General features: G+C 46.0%; 1 protein-coding gene across 8 annotated transcripts in view; it reads right to left on the reverse strand.

The window, feature by feature from the left end:
• The window catches only part of LOC108410104 (stimulated by retinoic acid gene 6 protein-like), a 44,133-nt gene extending 31,633 nt beyond the window's left edge, over positions 1 to 12,500 (reverse strand). For 2 of the 8 annotated variants that reach the window (XM_037004303.2, XM_037004289.2), the window contains exons 1-3: positions 11,340 to 12,500; positions 2,983 to 3,058; positions 1,025 to 1,125 (exon numbers count right to left, since the gene is read on the reverse strand). In XM_037004303.2, coding sequence (XP_036860198.2) covers positions 1,025 to 1,125; positions 2,983 to 3,058; positions 11,340 to 11,359 — 197 coding nt within the window. In that variant the 5' untranslated portion in view covers positions 11,360 to 12,500. Of the gene's footprint in view, positions 1 to 1,024; positions 1,126 to 2,982; positions 3,059 to 7,709; positions 7,848 to 8,538; positions 8,743 to 11,339 lie in introns of those variants that run through there. The other 6 variants (XM_037004300.2, XM_073227318.1, XM_037004296.2 and 3 more) reach the window with 4 other exon arrangements.
• Positions 12,501 to 18,136: the final 5,636 nt, after the last annotated feature.

The raw sequence follows: 18,136 nt of genomic DNA on the forward strand, positions 1-18,136 counted from the left end.
ATCCAAAGTTCTTTATCCACCAGCCCCAATCTTTTTCTGTGCCCCCAAACAATGTGGCTTAGACCTGGCAGTTTGGAAGGGGCTGAGTGCTGCACTGGGTGGGATCCAGACTAAGCCTACTACTATGAGATGGTATCTGGGGTCCTTGGGCACTGCAGTTGGATTGCTCTCATCCTAAAGTCCAGGTCACCCTTAGCCTGGCATCTGGCTTCCTCTCTTTTCTCCAGAGCCCAAGGCTGATACTTCAGCAAGTTCACATGCTTGAGCCTGCTTAGGGCATGACAGTGAGGGATCAGAGCAAATAGCAACCTGATCTGGGTTACAGCTCATGTCACTTGTCAGCTGTGTGGCTCTGGGCAAGTCATGTAACCTCTCTCAGCCTGAGTTTGCTCATCCATTACATGAACATAACAACCTCCAACATGCTAGGTTGGCAAGAGGGTTCATCCCAGTAATGTAGGCAAAGCAAATGGTTTAGTGCCTGGGTCATAGTGTGCAATAATTATTAGCTGCTTTATTATAATTAGAGTTGTTACTATTAGAGCATGATGAGGCGGAGATATGAACAATTAGAACTCAAGAAAATATTTAATAAAGGGTACAGAGACTCAGAACGGCAGAGCTAGCCAGGCCCTGACAGTTCCCGGTCTAGCAGGATCACCCAGTGGTTGGCCCCTGCCGCCACGCCGACAAGAAGGCTTGCTGTCGCCAGTGGCAATGAACAGTCTCCCTCATGTCCCCTGAGGCAGCCATAGGGCTGAGTGTAGGAGGGCTTCCCCAAAGGGAGCTGATACTCACTGAAATGTTTCAAGCATCTCTGGGCAGCCCTGGGTGCTGAGGGTTAGGAGCCAATTCTGAGCTCTCAGAGCTTTGGCTGGGTTGGGGCAGGGGATGGGCAGGGCTGTCCACGGTAGGGAAGGAACAAGGGTGGGGAGGTAACTGGGAGTTATCCTGGCCTTGCAATTGGTATGGGCCCCAAATACAGGGTAGCCCAAGCTGTCGTGACCCACCTGGCCCAACTCACATGATAATTCCAAAGCGGCTCCCCAGGAGGTAAGATGTGTCATCTCTCTGTCTTTGGTGCTCTTGTCTTTGGAGAAAGGACAAGACCAAAATGATGAAAATCTGTAGGAAAAGAAGATAAGAGCATCAGTGGGATCATTCATCCTGGATGTGCCCTCAGTGCCCTCCCTGAAACAGGATGTGCAGGTGAGCAGAGGGCTCAGAATGTCCGTGACCCGCAAACTCCACAGGCAGGAAGCTGCCTACACACACCCTTGAGCTTCCAGAAGATTTTTTTTACTGAGTTTTCCTTTGAGTTGCCCTGAACAAACATAGGTTCAAATCTAGTCTCTCCCCCATATGGCTGGGATTTAACTTCTGTGAACCTCAGTTTCCTCATCTGTCAAAAGGGTATAATATCTGTCAGGTTGATAATCCTTTGTCTTTTCCGTGTGGATTCAGTCACATTCTCACATACTTCTTTCTTTTTTTTTTTTTTTGAGAGGGCATCTCTCATCACCTACTTACCTCTTACATTCTTTTTTCATACATGTCCTTTTCTCTTCTTCTTTGCTAGAAGCTTCTTGAGAATTGTCTACACTTGTCTCCACTTCCTCACCCCTCACTTGCTCTTCAACCCCCTTACCTGGCTTCTACCCCTGGTAATAGTTCAGCCAAAGCTGATTACCATCTTGTAGCTCGATGCGGAGCACACCTGAAGCCCAGATCTGGCTTGATCTCTCAGCATGCCGACCACTTCCTCCTCTCAGAAACACTCTCTTCCCCAGGCTTCCATCAGCCACATTTTTCTGGTTTTTCTCTTTACTTCTCCATCTCGCTTGCTGGATCATTCTTTGTTCAACCACTAGATTTGGATTTCCTTATAGTTCATTCCAAGGACCACTCCCCTTTTTACCCAATCCTCTCTCCTTGGCAATCTCACCCATGTCCCTGTTTTCAATGGCCAACAATAGACAGAAGGTTCAAAAACTTGAATCTTCAGCCCAGACCTTATCTATGAGCTCCAAAATTGTTCATCCAACTCCAGAGTTGGCATTTCTTTTTAATGTGTTGAAAGCTTCTTGAATTCAGTAGGTCTTAAATGGAACTCATGATTTTTTCTCCCTGCCATATTCCTTCATCAGCTCCAAACCTGGATTTCTTCTAATTTTCCTTAACCAATGAATGGAAGATACCACCATCCTTCCAGCTGTGCAAGTTAGAAAGCTAAGTCGTCCTTAGCCTCTCCCTTCCCTAACCTCCCTGTCTAGCCCATTACCAAGTCCTGTTCTTTTTGTGTCCCAAATGTCTCGAGTTGACCACCATCTAGAATGAGCTAAAATCGTCTCTTACCTGGACCCCTGCAACCATCTCCTAACTGATTCTCCTGCCTCCTCTCTCGCCCACCTCCAACCTGATACCTGCACTGCAACTTGAGTGATCATTTCAAAAGATAAATCTGATCACACCATTTCCAGCTTCATGCTTGAAACACTCCAGTTAATTCCCACTGTACTTAGAATGAAGGCACAACTTCACACCAAGGCCCACAGGCTGCGTCCTGCCTGGTCCTGCCCATCTCCCACACACCTCCACCTCAGCTCTCCACTCCAGCCACACAGCCTTCTCAGTTCCTCACCCTCACCCTCCCTCTCCCTTCACAGAGCCTCTGCCCTGGGCTCTCCCTTCTGTCTGAAATGCTCTTTACTACAGTTCCCAACAAACCTCAGCTTCTCAGAAAAGCCTTCTTTTGGCTTTTCTGTCTGTCATCAAGAAAGGATACTCTAAAACACTCTAAAAACATCAAGGACACTCTAAAACCCAGTGTCCTTGGTTCCTTGGCCCTTAAAAGCCTTTTTCTGCCTCTGTTTTGGTGCATAGTATAAGACAGCCAAGGAAATACAGCCGATATCTCTGTTGACCAACTCAAGCCCAGCTCCCCTGCCCTCCCCTCCTCCATCTTCCCCTGCCTTGACTTACCGATGGGATGAGGGAGTAATGGAGGAAGAGTTCCATGTCCATCGAACTGGTACAGGTGACATTTAACTGCCTGGTCCTGAAAAACAGCCAAAAAACCACATTCACATCATCAGTCATTGCTACAGTCACTGACTCTTTAGCCTTGAGCGTCACTGTCAGGAGTTTAGCTTGTAACCCACTCAAATCATCTGATCTTTTTTAACTTTGCTTCCTCAGAGCCAGTACTACTCACCTGTGATGTGTCTTCCCTAAGTGGATTAATCTTTCCTATTCCTCTTTTCAGCCTGGTTATCTATCCAGCTGCTCTACTAACTGGATCTAACGCCTTCCTTTCTTGATGACAGTCAGTGACAGTTTCAGATTCTGTGAGGCCTGATGCTTATATAACTTGGGACATTCTTTCCAAATAAAACTACAAAACCATTTTACTTGTTCATATTTTTAGGAAAACATATTGCCATGTAAACACTTAACTAAGGTGCCTCCCACTCTCCCAGAGCCTTGAAAGGGTTCTGGGCAAGTGAGGGGCCCTGAGACTAAAGCTTCAGTAACTTCATAGGAAATCAGCCCTTGGACAAGTTTTTCCATAACCAGAGTGTAAGAAGCATCAGCTTGTTCCTGATCCCCTGCTGGACTGTTGGGACAGGACAGTGGTTATCTGGACTACAGACTGTGGACTTTGTCCTCTCTAGGATTCATAGTCTGCAGGACAAGGTTGCTGGGGTCTCTTGTCTGAAACACATGACAGCAGTTTCGTGACTTGTCTTTAAAAGGGACCTCCTCCTTTCTGGGGCTCCCACCCCACTGTTCTTGCTGCTCTGACTTCCCTGCACCACCTCAGCATGCTTTCTCACCCTTCTGGATCTCTGCTCACTCTGTTCCCTGCTCCTACAGCATCCCCCAGCCAAGTCCCGGGCTCCCTTCTCTGGCCAGCTCCTTCATCTCCCTCACAAGTCTTAGGGAAGAGCATGCCTCTAGGGAGTCCATGATCATGGAACATTCTTCGGTAATTCTTTAAAATCCCAGTGCTCCCTGGCTAGGTCTAACCACAGGTCTGACACATCTTAGAAGTGGGGGAAAGTAGAAGGAAATACAGCTATCAAAAATGTGGTAGAACTGTAAAAGACACACTTCTGTTTTCAGGAAGGTAAACATGTATCAGTCTCCCTATCCATACAAAACCTTCAAGATGACAGAAAATTTGTTATTTTTTTAAAAAAGAAAGAAAGAAAACAGCCATATTTGAAAACAAGAGGGATCCTATCAGGGACACAGAAACTACTAGAAGACCCTGAATGACAGAGAGCAACTGGGACTAGATCAAAGAGAACAAGCATCAGCTAACATGGCTGCAGACTGGGATCACACAAGGAGCGCTCTGCACCCATAGGGCAAGAGGCTGAAGCACAGTGGGGCTGCCACAGAATGATGAACTGGGGTCTCACAGAGACCCATGTGTCCTCGACTCCTGCTGATCAGCCAGGGGCAATGGAGTTTATGTATCCGGGGGTAGTATGTATATATGGGTCTCAGAGAGAGAGAGAGGCTGTGCTCTGGGCCACAGGTGACACCTGAAAGGGACCAGTTGTTTTGGCTTCCAGAAGTCCAGCCTCTGAGATATGCCATCTATTGGTACATCCCCTCTCCAGCCCACTGCACAGCCCTGGGAGCAGCTGCCACAAATCCACAAAGCAAGTATCCTGGTAGAAAGCTAGATCACAGAGAGGAGCATACAATCAAGAACCATCAAACATTTGAAAAACATTACACCACAGAAGGGAGTCAAATATTCAACAGAGAGAGGAACTTACTCCTGAGGAAACAAAGTTAATATGTATCTATATGAGGTAATTACTAGAAGAAATTCTCTACAATAAGAATAAATCTAGGAGGAAGTAGAGGGGTGCAAAAAGCAATAGTAGGCAAACAAATTAGTGAAACTTCTTGCTAATCCTGAGCACAGGATTTTAAATAAATACATATTTAAATAAATATATACATATACACACATACTGAGAAAGAGAAAAACGTTTTTAGAACTACAAAGACTCAAAAGACCCTCTCTGAAAGAAATATTGGAGGAAATTCTCAATTAATAAGAAAAATGAATCTAGGAGGAAGAAGGATTTAAAAGTATCAGTGCATAGAGAAACTAATAAAATATATGTTAAATATCTACATAAGTAATTATTATGAAACAAAATGTTTGCAATGCCAATTTTGGAGGTCAAATACCAGATGACAGACCCCACAGGAGGAGGGAAAGGTGAGTAGGAACAGGTTGTGGATGCAGATGGAAGTAAAATAATGATCGAGTTCTCATCATGTTTAGGAGGCCGATATAGAAATCTGTTTTTTCTTTCTGGGCTTTATTTTAAAAATTAGAATTCTAAGTAAGCATGTGAAAAATCCATAGTTAACTCTACCAGAAGAATATAAATAAAATGTAAACCAGCATATTGAAAAGTATATATGAAAGAAAATTCAATTGCTCCAATAGACTACAGGAAGAGAAAAAAAATGAGATTAAGATTAAAAAAGAAACACCATAAGGACAAAAATGTCCAAAGACTAGTAAGCCACCAGCAAGGAAGAAATACAAATATTTGATAAACCCTTAAAATTTCAATTAGTAATAAAAGTAGACATTAAGATGAAATACCACTTATCTATTAAACTGGAGATTACTGAAAATACTACCAGCATTACTGAAGGTTAAGACAAGTTGGTATTCATCTTCTGGTAGTCAGACTGTAAACTTGTATAACCATTCTGAGGATTAATTTTGTAATATATATATATATATATATACACACACACACAAAGGACCTTTAAAATACAGCAATTCCATTCTACAAATTCTACTAAAAAAAAAAACTTAAGCTAAGGAAATAATCAGAGAAACTCCTAAAGATATGTACTAGAATAGGTATCTTTATGTATTCTCTCTCTCTCTCTGTCTCTTCCACATATGGGACTATAACATTTTAAAGTAATATATGCTCATTGTAAAACATTACAAATATTAGCAAATGTATAAAGTGGTAAATAAAGGCCTTTCTCCTCCATAATTATGTGTTTATAAACTGGATGTATGTGTTGTTTTAAGCAAAAATGGGATCAGACTAAACTTGATTTCTTCATTTAATCAACAAAAGTAAGGAAATTCATTTAAGAAAGGAAGAAAATCTTTCATTTATGAAAGAAGGAAGGAAGTTGAGACAGACCCATCAGACTCTTCTGGATGGGTGACCCTCTGGATGGGTGACGCTTCTGACACAGACTCACCGCCGGGCCTGTCTCCTGCTCTGGGAGGCTGAGCAGAGAGTACGTCTTGTGGCAGCTCAAACCAGGTGAGTTCAAGGAGGGCTGACTGTCAGCCCTCTAAATAAGGGGTCCAGAGCTACTGAGTCTGATTCCCTGGGCTATGCTTCTACTCCAACAGCCACTACAGTGAACAAGTGAAGTGTGCAATGCAGTCAACCCATATTAAAAAGCCATGGACCCGCAAAGAAACAGAAAATCTAAACAGACTAATTACCAGCAATGAAATTGAATTAGCAATCAAAAAACTACCCAAGAACAAAACCTCTGGACCAGATGGCTTTACTGCTGAATTTTTTCAGACATTTAGAGAAGACCTCCTTTAAGTTTTAATACCCATCCTCCTTAAAGTTTTCCAAAAAGTAGAAGAGGAGGGAATACTCCCAAACTCATTCTATGAGGCCAGCATCACTCTAATACCAAAACCAGGAAAAGACACCACAAAAAAAGAAAATTACAGACCACTATCCCTGATGAACATAGATGCAAAAATACTCAACAAAATATTAGCCTAATAGTAGTAAGTTAAACGTATGATAATAGCTTTCATTGATTGATGTCACCATATTAGGTGTCAGTATGTCCTAGGCATTTGCTATTTTATATTCTCTAAATTAATCTTTACAACCTTATGAGGTAGGTTGTATTATCTCCTTTTTAAAATGAGGCACTGAAGCCAGGAGAGGTTTCATAACTTGATCAGGAGATGAGGCCTGCAGCCATCCTCCCTGGAGGACACCATCTTCCCATCCCGGCTGTGGGTTCACGTGGCTCCTTGGAGCCTCTAGAGCTCCCTGACCTTCTGGGCTGCGGCTGGCTCATCTCTGATCCCCACCGCCAGCCGGGTGCCTGGCACAGAGAGGCTTAGGAATGTCTATTAAATTCCAAGGGAACTGCCCTCAGGAAATCAAGGCCCGGAGAGGGCCAGTGAGCAGAAAACACACTATTTCAGGTCTCACACAATGAGTTCAGGCACTGGCCACCTCGTGGGTGGTCAGCAGAAGGAAATCGGTTTTCACTGCTCAGTGCAGAGAAAAGTTAGGAAAGGAGGAGGATATGCACACAGTGTGTATGTGCAAAACAAATTTTCACAGAACAATACCCTTAATATGCTTGGTGTCCTCTGGTATTTTTAACTTGATTCAATTCTATTAATTTTGTAAAATGCTGGTCATACCACTAAATTAATTTCACAACCCACTAATGGGTCTCAGCTGTTTGAAAAAAAACTTGGTGAGACGATCGCTAGGGTAGGGGCTCAGGAATCCCTGAAGGCCTCTGACTCACAGCCCCTTTGGCAAGTATTTGCCTTTGCCGCAGAGGGCGCCCCCAAACCAGGCCCTGCCCTGATGGGTAAACAGCAGGTGAGATCATCAAGGAAACTCTTCAGCTCAGGCCCTTACCGCTTCTCCTGGCCGCCGCTGCACCAGCTTCCGGCCTGAGCTGGTCTCCGCTCTGCGGGAGCAGCTCGCCTCCCCCACCTGGAGAGGAAGGCTCCTTCCCCCGGACTCTGCAACTAGCCTGCGGGCTCTCGCACTCATCACTCCCGCTTGCTGCTATAGCTGCCTTTTTCATGTCTAATGTCTCACTTTCAGACCATGCTTTTCAAAGGCAAGAATGGGTTTTATTCCACTTTGAACCTCGACAACTCCCCCCGGCCCCACCGACACACACCCAGCTTCTGACTTGGGAAGAAGTACATTACAGATCCAAGCGAGTGCTGAATGAGTGAGTGAAAAGGGAAGGCAGGCAGGAAGGACCGGAGGGAGGGCCGGAGGGAGAAAGAATGAGACACCCGGCGCTGCACCGCGGGTGGTGGGCATGCGCGCAGCAGAGCCGGGCCCTGCCACGTCCACCGAGACCCACCCATCAGGGCATCACAGACTCCTAACCGGTAACTGAAAGGCTCTGGAATCTGACCCCATTCGATGTTCGAATCCTTTTAGGACCCCCACCCAGGCCCAAACCCATGTGTGGCCATGAAGGCTTGCTTGGGCACTTCCAGTAGTGGGAACCCTCTCCCTCCACAGCCCAACACTTCCATCTCACTGAGGCGTGGGGCCCAGAGGGAAAAGCACTGGTTTGGAGCCTGACAGCAAGCAAGCCCCAGCTCCACCACGTGACTGGGTGAGCCGTGCCCCTCTCTGGGCCTTACTCCCCTTATCCTGAAAATACATCTAATGCCTGCCATCCGAGCTGCCACGAGGATTAGATACAATGAGAGTCAGGTACCTGCCTTGTGCTCAGTGGAATGATCTTTCCCATCCCTTTCCTGCTTTCGGACAGCTTTGATCAAAGAAAAGGGGTTTTCCTTTTCTTGGGCTGGAAAGGGACTCTCACTAGCAGGGTTTCTTTCACCTCAACTCCCTGGGGTGTCTGGGCTCAGCCCTTCCCAATCCAGTGCACACCACAGACAACCAGCCTGGCATCCCCGGCCTCCTGCTAGGCCTGGGCATGTGAAGGACTCCCCTGCCCTTGGGCCCCTGACCGTGCAGTGGACTGAAGTCCTCCACCTGGTTAACCAGTAGCTAGAGTGGCTGCCCATGCCTAGCTCAGGGCCCAGTCTCCCACTTCCTTGCTGCTGACAGAGTGGCCCAAAGCAAGGAACCCTGCCTAGAGTAGCCCCACTGCCCTCCCAAGCTGCTGGCATCTGGTGAAGGGGCCTGGCCAGGAATAACTGCTTCAGGCAGATCCTCACTCTGACTGCTAGGTGCTGTGCTTCCTCAGGCTCTTGGAACCCCTGGGTATCTCTCTGTTCACTTGTGAATGAGGAAGGCTGGACTTCTTGGGACAGAGTCCATGGTCACAGCAGCCAGCCACTGTTTGGAAATGCCTTTTCATGGGCCTGTGTCCCCCACAGGAAGGGAGCTCCTTGTTGGGGGGACCTTTTTCATTCATCTCTACGTCCCCGGCTCTAGGCCCAGTATGTGGCAACAGTAGGTGTTCACTAATGTTTCCTAAGTGTATGGATGGAAAGTTAATGTTTCTCGAGAGCCTACTGTGCACCAAGCTATACTTCAAGGGCTTAGCATTTATTAACTAATTTCATCCTCACAACAGCCCTGTGAGAGACGTACCATTATCACCCCATTTCACAGATGAGGAAACTGAGGCACTGAAAGGTCAGGAAACTTGTCTGAGCTTGCCCACAGACTTGGACCCTGGCAATCTGGTGATCATGTAAGTACTTCCTGGCTGTCACGTTCTATGACTTTACCGTAACTGCCCATGGCTATGGCCAGTGCAGTCTGAGCTCTCACAGCTGGAGACTAGAGGAGGACAGGACCTGTAAAGACTCAAGAGTGAATCTGCGCACCAGGTCATCTGCGTGCAGCTTTAAGAACTCCGTGGGGGAAAGCGAAACTTCCTTTCAAAAATGTGATCCGCGATGGAACAACAGGCTGTCTGGAGGGTGGGAAGTGGGCAGGGTGTCTGTGAAACAAGGAAGGCCATGTGTCGACAACTGCTGGAGCTAGTGATGGGATATAGGGGTTCTTTATACTATTCTCTCTTCTTTCATGTAAATTCATGTACTTCCATAATAAAAATGTAAACTTTTAAAATAAAATTAAGTCCATGACTACCAAACCTACACAGGCTGCTACCTTGCTGGTGGTCTCTTCGGATTTCTTCCCAGCTCCTCCACCCCTCAGGCCTGCCTCTGATGGCCTTCCCAGGAAGGCAGGTATGTCCTTCTGTCTGCTTCTCTCTCTTAGGCCTGTTGGTTTGTCTCTGTCTGTTGGTTTGTCACATTCTCTGTGGCTCTGAGAATCAGGGGAATGTTCTACAGTGAAAGACACACTGACACCTGTTTTTATTTCAGTTCTTTCCCAGGGTGTCTGTCTTCTCTGCATGTCCAAATCTGCTTTCTTCTCCTTTGCCTGACTACTCGCATCCATTTTGGCCTCGCTGTACAACTAGGGATGGTCGGCTCTGGGTTGGTGACCTCCTTGTCGGTGTATGGGATGTCTTCATGCTCACGAGGGTCCTCAGATCTGGAAGGAAGACTCTGGGATTTGATGTCAGAGACCTTGTGACCTGGGGTAAATCATTTCTCCTCCGGAAGCCTTGCTGCTTTGTCTGTAGAGTGGCTGTAATGCCAGCACTTCCCTGGTTATTAGGGAACAGGTACAAATGGTGCCTTGTTAACTGAGAAGCACCATGCATGCTGGTTCTCAGGCCTTTTCCTCTTCCCTACAACTGCCGCCCATTTTGTGCATCCATTAACAAGATGTGTCCTAAGGTATCAGAAAAGCCTAAGAGAGGTTATTTCTTGGATTCAGGAATGCTCAAAATTTTTCCATCTAAATTAAGGGTAATTGCATCTTCTCTCAATGCCGTTTCAGCTTACAAAAGATTTTGTAGGAATGCTCTACTTTCAGATAGAAGGGGAAGCCTGTATCTCCTTTTCCAAGTGACTCTCATTATACCTGTTGGTCTTTTTACTTCTTTTCCCTTCTTCATCCTCCACAGCATTCTTCAACAATCTAAGCAGATACATGATGACCCAGAAAGTGGTGGCTTACTTTTTGCTGTATTTTGTGGTAGTTCTTTCAGTTCTGTGATCAGATATGATCAAACGTTCGCATTTAAATGTTTGAGTGAGAATTCTTAATTCCTGACATCTGGACAGGACTTCACAGATCTCAAAGTCCTTTCACATTCTTTTCTCAGACGTTCTTCACAAAGCTGGGTGTTAGGGAGGACATGGGCTCTTCTGCCTGATTTATAGAGGAGGGAACTGAGCCTTTAAGATTTGCCAGAAACTACAGAGCCAGGATTCAAACCTGGGTCCTCTAACACCATTATCTGGGCTCGTCCCACTCTGCTCTGTGGCTCCAAACTGAAGACAAACAGAAATCTTTTCACTGACCCAGACCTGATCCATGGTTCCTTCCTCCATGCTAGCCTGCGTACAAAGGAGCTAACCTGTGCCTTCTCCCAGTTTCCACAAACCACCATCAGAGAAGACGGTTGCCAGGACATGTGTTTGTCTAGCATGGCTCGTCTTAGATCTGACCCTGCTGACTCACCTTGCACTTGTGGAAAGCATCTTGGTGGAAAAGCACCGCCTGCAGCCCCGGCGAGCAAGCTGCTTCTCTGGATTAGTCTTTGAGCTTCTCTGGCCTCCTGGTTATGATCGTTTCTGATACTCTGATGTTCTGCCCAGTTCTCTTCACAGCACACAAAAACTCAGACAAAAAGCAAACATCCAGTCAAATATTCACCAGAGAAATGAAAGCAAGCAGGCAGCCTTCCTTGTTTCAGAACACTGCGGGCTATTCTTCTGTTCTTCCTCCCCTTCTCGTGCTTCCTCATGCAAAAGCAGGAACTTCCCCCCTCTTTCCTCTCTCCTGGACTCTGGCTATCTCTTTGAGTCCCCTGCAGTGGGCACTGGGGGTTGAGGGTGGTCAGGGGGCCCTAAGCTACTAGAACTTTGCCCAGCAGCTGAGGCTTCTTTGGCTAGCTGTAAAAATTATTACAGGCAATAAAGTAGGACTCTGCCTCAAGGCAATAAACTAGGAAACTAGGACCACTGGCTTCAAGATTCTCCTTGGATACAAGGCCATCCATTGTTGGGAGAAGGAGCTGGAGACAAGTTCAAATTGAACACCACCCATGTGGTGGAACCAGCTACTGTCCACCAAGAATTGCTGCTCCCTCTCCATAAGGAGAGGCTGGCACTGGGATGAAGCTGCCCAGCCAGAGGCCAGACTCCCCAGGTCCAGTATCTAGGAACAAACATGGGCCGAAGGCTCACCGATGAAATGTGAGCAGAAGTGACATGAGTAACTTGTGGGCCAAAACAATTAAGAAGCAAATGTGTCTTTCCTATCTTTTCCTTCCCTGTGTGCTGGTTTAGGGCTCAAAGACCCTAAAGGAAATAGGATGGAGGGAGTCCAGATCCATGAATCATCATGTAGAGGAAACTGCCCTCTACGTTGACTGCCCTCTCACACACTGCTGTGCGGGCAAGAAAAATAAAGTTTTATGGTACGAAGCCAGCCAAGTGCAAGCTTATTTGTTATAGCAGCTAGTGTTATGCCAGATAACACAGCACATAACACAGAAGACTTGAAAGTATCATGTGGTCCAAGTCCTTTATTTTAAGAAGAAAACAGAGGCTTTGGGAAGGAAAGCATACTAACAAGACTGGCTAAGCCTCAGAAAGCCTGCTGTGCCCCCAGAGCTGTGGCCAGGGCATGAGCAGCCATGCTGGTGCCACACGATTCTGCCCCAGAGCACTGCTGACTGGGCCACGGCTGCGTGCCTGACCCGAGAGCGGCCAGTCACAAGCCATACAGTCTCTTACTTGTGACAGACACCCTGCCTAGCAGAGCCTCTCTCTTAGGAGCCCAGCCCTAAGACAGAGCAAGAGCTAAGCACTCGTCAGTGGGACTAAGAACCAAATAATAGCCAGAGAGATGCAGGAACCTAAGGAACAGTCAAGTTCTGATCAGGCCAGAGCATGACTCTTGCTGCTGAGCATACGTTAAGATTTCCCAGTTACCAGAATGGCTTGTGGATTCAAACTGGCCTCTTTGTTTCCAAATGACTTTCTGGGCCAAATGGGAGCTAGACTCCAGGTGTCCTTGACTGTCAGCTCACTGCATCCTCAGCTCCTGGGCCATTGAATGGTACCACCAAACTCCGCCTCTCACAAGCTGTCAGTGGCTCCTCCCCTTCTCCTGCTTCATTCATTCCGCTTCCCAGCGGTTCTCACCCATCCCTTTACCTTTGTGTCAGAGGGCTCACTTCCTCTTCTCCCCTCTGCCAGCTTGGAGTTGGTGTTCAGAATGGTGGAGCTACAACATGGAAGGAGCCTGGATATCTGAATCAACACTTGAGGAGACCAGGAATAGCTGTCTGAGACTTTAATGTGATAGGAATAAACCTCTGTTCTGTTAGAGCCATCATACACTTTGCTGCAGCTAGTCCCTACCCTAATCAACACAACTTCCTTTCCATTCACACTGCTGCTGCCGCAGTCCCAGCGCTCACCACCTGCTGTCTGGACTAGTGCAAGAGTGCTCTAATGGCCTCGCAGCCTCCAGTCCCACGCTTAAGGCACCAAAACCTCTCCCTAGAGCACAACTCAGACTTGCTGAGTGTCCTCCCAGGGTCTGCGCCCCACCATGGCACTCCAAACCTTCTAAGAAGTTGCTTCAGTCTCCCTTCCAGCCTAATTGCCACTGTGCACTTCTACATATTTTAAAGTTGTTTATCCATCCCTAAACACAGTCTTTCATGCTAATCTGGATCTTTAGGGAGCAAGGCATGAGATCCACTCAAGTTGCCTTGAGTCGAAGGGGGTTCCTATTACTCCCCTGCAAGGGCTGCGACCAACCCTGGGAAGGTGTGGAAAGTGAAGCCATTCTTGGGAATGGCTCCTCCCCACCTGTGGCCGAGGGAGCTCTCTCTCGGCTCTTTCCCTTTGGGCATTCTTGCTCCAATCTGTTCTCTCTATGGCTCAGGCCCTTTGCTTCCTATGGTTTCTGCTCTCTCACAGCTTCAACTCATCACCGTCCTGGTATCCTTTCAGCTTTTACCCTCAGGGTTCATTGCCTTCTTTCTAGGGTTCCCCTGGTTCTAAATGCTAGAATAATATATCTGTCCAAGTTTATCTTTTTCCCCAGGCGGGTCCTAGGACAGCCTATGCCTTTCTGATATTTGGCTCAGTCATAATTCCCTTGCATTAGTTTGTTAGGGCTGCCAGAACAAAATACCACATACTGGTTAGCTTCAATAACAGAAACTTATTTTTTCTCAGTTCCAGAAGCTGGAGTCCAAGATCAAGGTGCCAGAAGGTTTGGTTTCTCCTGAGGCCTCTCTCCTTCTTGCTGTGTCCCCACATGGCCTCTCCTCTGCACATGTACATCCCTGATGTCTCCTTCTGTCCTAACCTCTTCGTGCACAGACACCAGTCAGACTGGACTGGAACCCACCTTAATGCCATTATTTTAATTAATTACCTCTTTAAAGGCCCCATCTCGAAATACAGTCATATTCTAGGGTACTGGGGATTAGGGCTCCAAATACAAATTTTGGGGGGACACAATTCAATCCATAACACCCCTGGCCCAATCAGCTCCAATTAGGTCCTGGAGGTAACGAAGAGGCATTGTAACCGACCAATTCAGGCCATTTGTGTCTGAGTTCTTTGATCCCTTTACTCCTAACTGGCACACCTCCTCTCACTTCTGCTTACCACCATCCTTTCTGTTCATTAAGTCCTACTTCAAGCATACTATCTGACATGAAATGTCTCCTGATCAAACCATGATGGAATTTTAGTCTACATTTCTCTTATGGCACATATTTAGGCCTTCTTTATTTACTCATTTAACACATATGTATGGAGAAGCATGCTGGTGAGGTGGTTCAGAGTGTGGACTTTGGGGCCAACTCTGCCATTTACTAGCTGTCATTTTGGCCAAGTTACAGTGTTAACATCTCTGATCCTCAGTTTTACCTGCAATCGGCCATACCTACTTCATGGGATGTAGGACGCTGAAATGAGCTAATATACATAAGACCCTCAGGAGGGTGCCTGACACATGGTAAGCACTCGGTGAACAGTAGCTATTATTGGATGCTACACTGCTGGGTACTGACTGGAATGCAGGGTATACAATCACATCGCAGTTAACTGTGTCCAAGTCACATCTTCCCATGAGATCATAGTGGCTAGGAAGCCACAATTAGATCTGATTCAAAATGATATCTGAAATACAGCATATGCCTTACAGATGCTTATTCTCAAAATTGAAAATGGTAAGAGAAAAATGAACAAGACAGAGACATATGGGGACCTAGTGAAATATAACTCTCTTACTGGATGCCTAGGAACAGTGTAAATGCATTTCCTATGAAACCAGGCCCTCTCCTTCCTTGGAAGAAGCAGTTCTTGGTGCATCCGTGCCACACTGTTCAGAGAAAAGACTTGCAAGGCCCACCTCCCTCCAGGCCCTCGGAGATGCTATCTCCTCCGGGAGTGCCCATCTGCCGGGTGCTTCCTGGCTCCACTGCCAAGGCTTCAAATGGATATTTTAAATTCTTGGATTTGCATGGTGGTTTCCCCCACAATTCTGCAATTCTTCTCTTCACACAATTAAGGAAGAGACATAACTGAATTGCTACCAACTGCCCTGGGGAGGTTGGGGAGGCAGCCATCTTAAAGTGGGAGGAAAGCTAAGACATTTGTTCTAAACTGCTTAAGGTTCAGTAAAATTTCATCCACAGTGATGAGCACCCATTTCTAAGTGGTTACCATACTCCAGACAGGGCCCTTCTGAACCTGGAGGTAATGCCGTGGGGCAGATTTCATTTTCTCCCTCTCATGCTTCCTCATTTTAGTGTTGAATCCAAAAAGAAAACTTGACATGTATCTGTAGAACATTCCAACATTTGATTTATCTCTACCATACTAGCCTATGCAAGCATTTGAAAATATTGCTTCCTCTATTAAATGCATATTAATTCCTTTTTGAAGCTTTGGGGGCATTTAAATACTTCTGCTGAGTCATCCAGGTTATTGGTAAAAACCCTGGATAGAGCAGAGCCCTGTAGCACTCCACTAGGGACTGCTTTCCAGGAGCCACGTGACGGTGCTGAACTTGGTAGAGCGTGAGGAAAGAGATGACCGACTACACCGGCACCCAGGTTAGGAAGACTGTTTTAGCCCTGTGTTTAGCAGGGCTCAGCGTCCCGGTGGCATGACAGAAGGAAATTCAGCCGTGCATCACAAGGGCTGCACTTGTTTCCTGAGTGTTGGGAGCTTATCACAAGATAGCCTCTATTTATTTTATAGACATATGGCTTAATTATTAAATTTACAAATAAAACAACCCAGATAACTGGAAGTTAGTATAATTTCTTCATTGGGTAATATAGATGGCTTTCTGGAGCAGGTGTGACCCTTGACTAGGGACAAACTAATTTATACTCCAATCTTGTCCTCTGTCACAAACAGGCCTGGCTCCCCCTGTTGGCAGAATAAAGACAAACTCCTCAGGTGGGCATTCAGTGACCTTTGTGACCAGCCACAATTTATTTTCCCAGACTACACTCTGGGAAGTACTCAGGAGATCTGGACTGCCCTCTCAGGTGCAATCCACCTCCCCTGCCTTCTCTCATTCATTCATGTCACATATATTTATGAAGTACCTGTGTGCGAAGAAGTCCCTGTGGACGGATGTTCTAGGGACACACCTTGTACCCTCTTCCCAGGTTGGCTAAGATCCCAGTTTAAGCTCGGTGTCCTCCCTGGAGAAGGCTTTGGTGCTCTGCAATTTATCACAGATGGAATTCAGAGAATGATATTATTGCACCAGAAGGCAGGCTGGGACAAATTGCTGGGATGGGGCTGCTCAGGGACAGATGAGAACAGCGGAAGACTATTTCTAGAGCACCAAGAGGGAAACCCATTTAAACCAGAGGCCAACCATGTACAGTAAAAGGAGCTCTGGGCTGGGAAACCCAGAGACCTGGGTCCTCAACCCAGTTCTACTCTGAAGGGCTATGAGACTTTGCCAAGTCCTTTCCTAGCCTATATTGAGTCACCCCTCTGTAAAGTGAAGATGTCGGAGGTGGTTTTAAAAGACCCTCTCTCCCATGGTCAATTAATATACAATAAAGGTGCCATGGATATACAATGGGGAAATGACAGCTTGTTCAACAACTCGTGTTGGCAAAATTGGACAGCTACATGTAAGAGAATGAAACTGGATTATTGTCTAGCTCCATACACAAAAGTAAACTTGAAATGGATCAAAGACCTGAAAGTAAGTCATGAAATCGGAAAACTCTAAGAAGAAAACATAGGCAAAAATCTCTTGAATATAAACATGAGCAGCTTTTTCCTGAACACATCTCCTCAGGCAAGGGAAACAAAAGCAAAAATGAATAAGTGGGATTACATCAAACTAAAAAGCTTCTGTACAGCAAAGGACACCATCAGTAGAACAAAAAGGCATCCTACAGTATGGAAGAATATATTCGTAAATGACATATCCGATAAGTGGTTAACATCCAAAATATATAAAGAACTCACACACCTCAACACCCAAAAAGCAAATAACCCTATTAAAAAATGGGCAGACACTTATCCAAAGAAGAAATTCAGATGGCCAAGAGGCTCATGAAAAGATGCTCCACATTGCTAATTATCAGGGAAAGGAAAATTAAAACCACAATGAGGCATTACCTCATACCAGTTAGGATAACTAACATCCAAAAGACAAGAAACAACAAATACTGGGGAGGATGCAGAGAAGGGGGAACCCTCCTGCACTGCTGGTGGGAATGTAAATTAGTTCAACCATTGTGGAAAGCAGTATGGAGGTTCCTCAAAATGCTCAAAATGGACATACCATTTGACCCAGGAATTCCACTCCTAGGAATTTACCCTAAGAATGCAGCAGCCCAATTTGAAAAAGACAGATGCACCCCTATGTTTATTGCAGCACTATTTACAATAGCCAAGAAATGGAAGCAACCTAAGTGTCCATCAGTAGATAAATGGATAAAGATGTGGTACATATACACAATGGAATATTATTCAGCCATAAGAAGAAAACAAATCCTACCATTTGCCAACAACATGGATGGAGCTAGAGGATACTATGCTCAGTGAAATAAGCCAAGTGGAGAAAGACAAGTATCAAATGATTTCACTCATCTGTGGAGTATAAGAACAAAGAAAAAACTGAAGGAACAAAACAGCAGCAGACTCACAGAACCCAAGAATGGACTAACAGTTTACCAAAGGGAAAGGGACTGGGGAGGATGAGTGGGAAGGGAGGGATAAGGGGGAAAAAGGGGCATTATG

This window comes from Manis javanica, chromosome 2, assembly GCF_040802235.1.
Source record: "Manis javanica isolate MJ-LG chromosome 2, MJ_LKY, whole genome shotgun sequence".
In the NCBI taxonomy this organism is placed as follows: domain Eukaryota; kingdom Metazoa; phylum Chordata; class Mammalia; order Pholidota; family Manidae; genus Manis; species Manis javanica.